The following is a 7,856-nucleotide window of genomic DNA, read 5'->3' as shown; positions in this document are numbered from 1 at the left end:
ATTTTAGTCTTAGACTACCTACCCTCCAGACCCTGAGAAAATAAATATGTTATTTAAGCCAACCTGTCTATTGTACTTTGTTCTGGCAGATGTAGCAAACTAATGCAGGGGCATTTTACAAAAAACAGTTTTATAAAGAGGAGAAGACATTAGAACTAATAAGATTGTAAAAGATGATTCTCACACAAAATTGCCCATAAGATGCTAATCATGGTACTTAACCTTGAAGGACTATGAGTTAAATTGATAGAAGAAAAGAAAAGTTCAAACTATTCCTGCTTCAGAGGAAAGAAAAGTTCAAACTACTCCTGCTTCAGAGCACGTGTTCAGTCAAGAATAGGAGGGCTTTCCGGTGGCGGAGTCTGGAGAAGACGCGCAGAAATGGCACCTCGCAAGGGGAAGGAAAAGAAGGAAGAACAGGTCATCAGCCTTGGACCTCAGGTGGCTGAAGGAGAAAACGTATTTGGTGTCTGCCACATCTTTGCATCCTTCAATGACACTTTTGTCCACGTCACTGATCTCTCTGGCAAGGAAACCATCTGCCGTGTAACCGGTGGGATGAAGGTGAAGGCTGACCGAGATGAATCCTCGCCATATGCTGCTATGTTGGCAGCCCAGGATGTGGCACAGAGGTGCAAGGAACTGGGTATCACTGCCCTCCACATCAAACTCCGGGCTACAGGAGGAAATCGGACCAAGACTCCTGGACCTGGGGCACAGTCAGCCCTCAGAGCCCTTGCCCGCTCAGGAATGAAAATTGGGCGGATTGAGGATGTCACCCCCATTCCCTCTGATAGCACCCGCAGGAAGGGGGGTCGCCGTGGTCGCCGTCTGTGAACAGGACTCGTCAAATTATTTTCTGTTAAAATAAATTGCCTTCTTGTAAACCAAAAAAAAAAAAAAAAAAAAAAGAATAGGAGGAAGAGGAGACAGGAGAGAAGCACCCCCATCATTGTCATAAAAAAGGAAATCCATATGGTATATATATACAATGGAATACTACTCAGCAATCAAAAAAGATAAACTCATGCCATTCGCAGCAACATGGATGGAGCTAGAAAGGTTCATGCTCGGTGAAATAAGCCAGAGGGAAAAAGAAAAATATCCGATGGTTTCACTTATAGGAGGAATATAGGGGAACCAAATATGGGATCAGGAAAAAAAATAATTACAATAAATTAAAAAAACAAAATTAGGGCCTCCCTGGTGGTGTAAGGGTTTAGGACACAACCTATGAAGCTATCCACAGCCACTGCAGCACCAGTTCCATGCCCGGCCAGGGAGCTACCCACATGGCACAGCAGACCTCTCCTGGCTTACCTGCTGCTCCTCTCAGCAGTGTGTTTCAGTCAGTCTGCCTGTTCTGTTCCCCACTCTGCTGTGGTGACTTCTCTCACACCCCCACACACACACCTCTGGACTGTACCCCAGTTCTTGTATGAATAAATAAATGTCTTTAAAAAAAATAACAGGCAAGTATAAATCAGAGACATTCTGCAGGGGAGGGGTAAGGAGAGGGAGAGAGATCAAAATGGGAAGAAACAGCAGAAGGGGACTATGGTGATGGAGCACAAGTGACTTGGTGGTGGGAATTTTATTGGGACTACACCTGAGAGGAGAAAGCATACATTGTACAAAAATGAAGAATGATGTAAAATATATATAAATAAAAGTAAATAAATAAATATATATAAAGGAAATTCAAAGGTAGCCTCACTGTTTATCTATTAGACTGACACAACTTTAAAAGACTGCTAACATGCAGAGTCTGATGAAAATGAAAATTATTATCTGGCAAAAATAACTAGCTACGGTGATAGGGATAGATTAGATAGACAGATTAGACAGACAGATAAAAACATCAAATGGTTTCACTGACAGGGAAACCCAATAAAGGATCAGGAAAAAGGTAAAAAATACCTTGCAGGCTGATTTGTGCTGATCTATGCTCCACAGATCAGCGGGCGAGAAGGAAGCAACTATAAATGAGAGACACACTGGGGAGGCGTGGAGGGCGATTAGGGTCAAAATCGGGGGGGGGGGGGGGGGGGGGGGAGGGGGAGGGGAATTATATGGGGAATATAACCAAGATGAAAATGCATACATGGTGCAAAAATGAAAATGATGTAAAAAATATAGAAAATTAAATTAAGTTAAAAACAGAAATAAAACATCACACTCTGAAAATACAAAAATAAAATAAAATAAAACAAAACAAAACAAAACACTAACCAAAAAAAACAGTGAAGAGCACAAGGGACTATGGTGACAGGTCGCGGGTGATGTGGTGGTGGGAGAATTATGGGGGCTACAAATGCAGGGAGAAACCAAATGTTGTACAAAAATGAACAACGATGTAAGAACGAAAATAATCAATAAAAAATTTAAAATTTTCTCACCACTTCCTGGTTGAAGATGGCGGCTCCCTAGTCAGTGGGAGCGGGGTTAAAGGTTGAAGTGAGTCTTAGGCTCCTGGGAGGATCCGGGCCTGCCCGTCCGTGCTCCATCCTGCCCCTCCGAAGCCAGGGAGGCAGTGGAGGGGGGGTGTGTGATGCAGAGACCCCCAAAGCTCCAGGCTGCGCCCTAGCACGGGCGGGGATCCTGGCGGCCCCTGAGGTCCAGTCAGACCCCCAGGGTTAGCGCCCCGAGCAGGCGATCTTCTGCCTGGGCCGGCGTGGGGAACGTGGAGTCCGAAACCAGCGCCCTCACCGTGTCCTGTCATGGCCCGTTCCTGCGTGGGGACCACATGCCAGACCCGAAGGGCCACGCTTTATCCTGGTGGCCAAGGACCCCTGGGCCTGGCTGTCCAGCCTGGCCCCTGACCCGGGTGGGCCCCACAGCTCACGTGCCCTGGAGCCGGCCTCCTTTTCCACCTTCCCACAGGAAGGTCTCCGCCACCGCTCCAGGCCACCTCCCCACTCCCCGTGGTCTTCCTCTGGGGTGTTTAAGCCCAGAGAGTGTTTTCACCTTGCAGGCCACAGGGTCTCCGACGCGATGGCTGAACGCGCTGCCTCACGAGCCCGAAGCAGCCAGAGACTTGGGTAAGCGAGTGGGCGGGGCTGTGCCCATGAGGCAGCATTTATGGACACTGAAATGTAATCGCAGATTTTAAACAACCCCATGTTGCAAATTTATGCTGCAAGAATAAATGAACATTAGTTATTCTAATTTTTATGTGGAAAAGAAACTTTTTAGAAAAGCATTGAAGGACACTGATATTGAACTACTTTTTAGGGCCTCCCTGGTGGCACAAGGGTTAAGACGCAAACTGTGAAGCTGCTTAAAGGCATGTAGTAGAAGCTCTTTCATTTTTCTTTCCTAAGTATCTTTTTATATTAAAGATTTATTTTTATTTATTAATGCATACAAGAACTGGGGTACAGGCCAGAGATGTAGGGGTGAGAGAATTCACCAGAGACAGAGTGGGGAGCAGAACAGGCAGATCTACGGAGATACACTGCTGAGGGGAGAAGCAGACGAGACAGGAGAGGTTTGCTGTGCCATGTGGATGGATCGAACTCATGCCACAGTAGCTGCAGATAGCTTGATGGCATTCAGACTTTAACCCCTGAGCCACTAGGGAGGTCCTGTTGAGTATCTTTTTATGTGCTTACTTGCTGTCTGTTAAGAGGAACCTTATTCAGTGGCCTGGAGTTTCTCTGAGCAACACTCTCTTCTCTGAACTCAGCCCTGGGAACTCTAACCATCTCGACCATCCTCATTTCATGGCTCTGTGTCTTCAACTCCAAAAGACTGGTGGGCTTTTTCTAGGCCCCCAAACCCACCCTGAACTACAGTCTGCAAGGTCTCCAGGCAGTAAGTTGGAGCAATCTTAGGGCTCTCCTCCTTTGTTTCTCTTCTCTAGTGGATTGCTATTCTACATGCCTTTTGCCCAAAGTATTGGCAGTTATTTTTTTCTTACAGTTTCTTTGGGTTTTAGTTTTTTAATGTTTTTCAGGCAGAAAGTTAAATCACACCCCTGCTACTTTACCTTGTCTTGGCCCAGAAGTCCTGTTTTTTATATTTTTGAGATTCAACTAGAACTAAACCACTGATCTAGATCAGGGGTCAAAAGCTAGTGGCCCAAGAGGTGTTTTGCTCTGTTATTTTTTTCAAATAACTCACAAATACTGAAAAATAATGGAGTTTTCCTATAAGAATCAGATTCCAGTTATTCTTGAAACATCTCCAGGGACATTTCAAAACAAGTGGAGGATATTTAGAAGGCTAACTGTTAGCCATCAAGGCATGGGGAGGGGGTACAAGTTGAGGTAAGTATCTTCTTTAGCTCCCTTGATTCCACTGACAGTTCTTCTCCATCTGGCAGGCACTGTACTGAAGAGGCTCACCTCCCTGACGGCATCAACAGACTTCCTGATTCTCTAACTTCCTGATGGATTCAGCCAATCAGGGTCGTGGACAGGGGCCAGAGAATGGGAGGAAAGCCTGACCTCCTCCTTGCTGGAATACTACAGGTAGGCCAAGACCTTCTTTGAAAGGCCACAGGTTTTTTCAAATGGCCTTATCCATACTTCTCTCTTTCTGGGCTCCAATGATCCTGCCGAAGTGCAAAGGGTCTAAGAAACAGAAACCAATGAAATACTTGATGGCCCGCTGCCCTGACCACAAAGATGGCAGCAGGAGCCCAGCATCCTCAATGCCAGATCAAGAATGTACCTAACAGGGCCTCCCTGGTGGTGCAGGAAGTTAAAAAGCAACCTATGAAGCTGTCCGCAGCCACTGTAGCACGAGTTCTATCCCCAGCCAGGGAGCAACCCACATGGCACAGCAACCTCTCCTGGCTTACCCGCTGCTCCCCTCAGCAGTGTATTTCAGTCAGTCTGCCTGTTCTGCTCCCCACTCTGTCTCTGGTGAATCCTCTCACCCACCCCACCCCCAGACCTCTGGCCTGTACCCCAGTTCTTGTATGCAGAAATAAATAAATCTTTAAAAAAAAAAAAAAAAGAATGTACCTAACAAAATTGTTTCCTGTTTCCTGTAACTCAAATGTGAAAGAGGACACCTCTGGACTCTGGAATACTTGCCTTGCTCTTTTCCTGGTGAGTTTCTTTAGCTGAAAGGGAAAGAGGCCCAAGAGAATTATTTTGAGGTATTCAACTACAGATCTAGATTTAATTGTATTCCTAGAGACTCTTTTTTACATTCTGGTTTTCAGGCTTTCAGAAGAGTGTTTCATCAATGTGATTAGGATCACTTCCCTCAGTCTTGTCTATTTATACAATCTATTTTGACAGCTCTGAGCAGAAGGGTCCCCAAAGAAAATATTAGATACCACCATATCATTTTATTCTAATCATATTCTGCACTGTGATCTCATCTTAATGACATTCAGCTCTGGAGAACAAAAAAACACTCCCACAGACAAGCATGTCTATGCCATGCTAAGTCAACCCATGATTCTCTGGGCTTTTCTGCAATACTTTGTGATCTCTATCTGCAGCCTTCTGTATATTTCATAAACACAGATTATTTGATTGATTCAATTAAATGTACCTCTTTAGCACAGGGAAAATCTGGAATTCTGAGAGAAATAAAATGTTAAAGAATATTCTTAGGTTTTATCTTTATAAGGTAACAAGAAATCCTGCCTGCCAAAATTAAGAAAACCAGCAAATATGTAAAGTAGTGGATATATTCTTTGGATTCACCATCCCAGAGCTGAGTAAAGGTCAAAGTGCAAGAAGGATTCCACTCTAGGAAAGACTTAAATTTTAGGAAAAAAATAAAGAAAAAGAAAGATGAGGGCCTCCCCGGTGGCGCAGCGGTTGAGCGCTGGGTTGCGAAGCTGCCCGCAGCCTCTGCAGCGCTGGTTCGATCCCCTGCTGCTCCCCGGCCACCCGAGGAGGGTCCCGCATGGCGCGCAGACCTCTCCTGCCGCCCGCTGCTCCCCTCAGCAGTGTACTTCGGTCCTTCTGCTTGCTCTGCTCCCCGCTCTGGCTGGGTGAATTCTCTCACCCTCCCGCGCTTCTGACTGTATCCAGTGCTTGTATAAATAAATAAATAAACAAATCCTTAAAATAAATAAATAAATAAATAAATAAATAAACAAACAACAAATGAATACATAAATAAATAAAGAAAGAAAAAGAAAGATGAATCATTGATTCATTTATATCACAGATATTGTTTATCCCCTGATAAATAAGAGAAGCAGTATAAAAACTATGCTTTGAAATTTAATGTTTTCATGATTAAATATTCTATAGGCTTCTGAAATATTTTATGTCTAAAGTATAGGGTCCAAGTCATGATAAACAGCAGAAACAATGGATTCCTCACGGAGCCCAGCACCCCATGTGAGTACTGTGACTTAAGTTCTGCCTCTGTGGAGTGGAGTGAACAGAGCTAAGATGGCTCCCAACTCTCAGTTCAGTGACTCAAGGTCAGACAGTTGGTCTGGAGATTTAGGAAGAAGTCTTTGTCAACAGAGGAGCACATTCTCAGAGCATCAATATTGGGACATTTCAAGAAGAAATAGTGACAGTAAAAACCAGACCACTGCAGCAAACATCTTGACTGCCTGGTGGCCTGTAGTCTGGGTTACGATTTGGTTTCCGGAATAGGAACAGGATCATAGCAATGATATCTGCATGTTAGAATCTACCTTTGCTATCCTCAGAGTTACCATAATATTCTCAGTCACCAATTCCATTCCATTTCTTGAAGTTCTAGCCTGTGAATTGTGGATAGTAATCTGCAGTCCCAGGAACTCTCTCCTGCTTTTTCCCTTCCTCAGTTTCCCTTCTAAGCCCTCTTTCCACTCCAACCTAAGTAGTTAACCGGTTATCTTTATTTGAATACATGCACACATATTTTTGTAAATCATTATTTTCTTATCATTTGGCTTATCAAAGATTTTTTTTCTTGCGGTAATGTTGGTTTACAGCACTGCACATAATTTAGAGATACAGGCTCATGCCTCTTTAGATGTATGTTACCACATTACACTCAGCACGAAAGCACCCAGAGTCCTCCACCATAACACATTGTGGCCCCTCACCTCTTCACCCCCCCACCTCTACCCTCCCTCTCTGGTAGCCTCAATTCTACACCATATATCAAACTTGGGAGATGTAGATAAGGCAGGTGTAAAAGGAAATTGATAGCTTCAAAAGCTTGTCATAGAAAAGATAGGTAAATTTCCATCTTAAGAAGCTAGAAAAAGAAAGACAAAATGATTTATGCTGAAAATAAGTTAAAGGAAGGACAGCAAAGATATAAGCACAAATTAAGGCAATAGGAAAAAAAATATATAGAAAATTAACTGAAGTCCATTGAAAAACAAAATTGGCAAACCCTTAGGAAGACTGAATAAAAAGAAGGAAAGATGACATAACTTGACAATGTTGAGAGTACATAAGGACATTTCAGATTCTACAGACATCTAAAGAGGAATGTGACGAACACTTTCTGTCATTAAATTCAATAATTTAAATGAAGTAGACAAATTCCTTAAAAATACAACTTACTAAATTCACACAAGATAAAACGCAAACTCTGAATACCTACAAAGAAATTATGTTATCGAAACCTTTCCACAAAGAATTCTAGACAGGGGTAAGTTCACCATGGAATTTTTTAAAGATTTATTTATTTAAGCATACAAGAACTGGGGTACAGGCCAGAGGTGTGTGTGGGGGGGTGAGAGGATTCACCAGAGACAGAGTGGGGAGCAGAACAGGCAGATTGACTGAAATACAGTCAATAGAGCAGTGGGTGAGTCAGGAGAGATCTACTGCACCATGTGGGTAGCTCCCTGACCACAGCTATAGTTGCTGTGGATAACTTCATAGGCTATGTCTTAACCTCTTGCGCCGTCAGGGAGGCCCTGCCAT

At 43.7% G+C, this 7,856-nt stretch overlaps 1 protein-coding gene across 1 annotated transcript; it reads left to right on the top strand.

Moving 5' to 3' along the window:
- The first annotated feature begins 363 nt into the window (after positions 1–363).
- Positions 364–1,308, top strand: LOC311179525 (small ribosomal subunit protein uS11). The gene has a single exon (XM_084246766.1). The coding sequence runs from the start codon at positions 382–384 to the stop codon at positions 835–837; it is 456 nt and encodes a 151-aa protein (XP_084102892.1). The 5' UTR covers positions 364–381; the 3' UTR covers positions 838–1,308.
- The last annotated feature ends 6,548 nt before the right edge of the window (positions 1,309–7,856 follow it).

Source organism: Talpa europaea (genome assembly GCF_964194135.1).
Source record: "Talpa europaea genome assembly, chromosome: 11".
Taxonomy (NCBI): Eukaryota; Metazoa; Chordata; class Mammalia; order Eulipotyphla; family Talpidae; genus Talpa; species Talpa europaea.
Note: the sequence above shows the minus strand (reverse complement) of the source record. Positions and strands in the feature narration are given on the sequence as shown.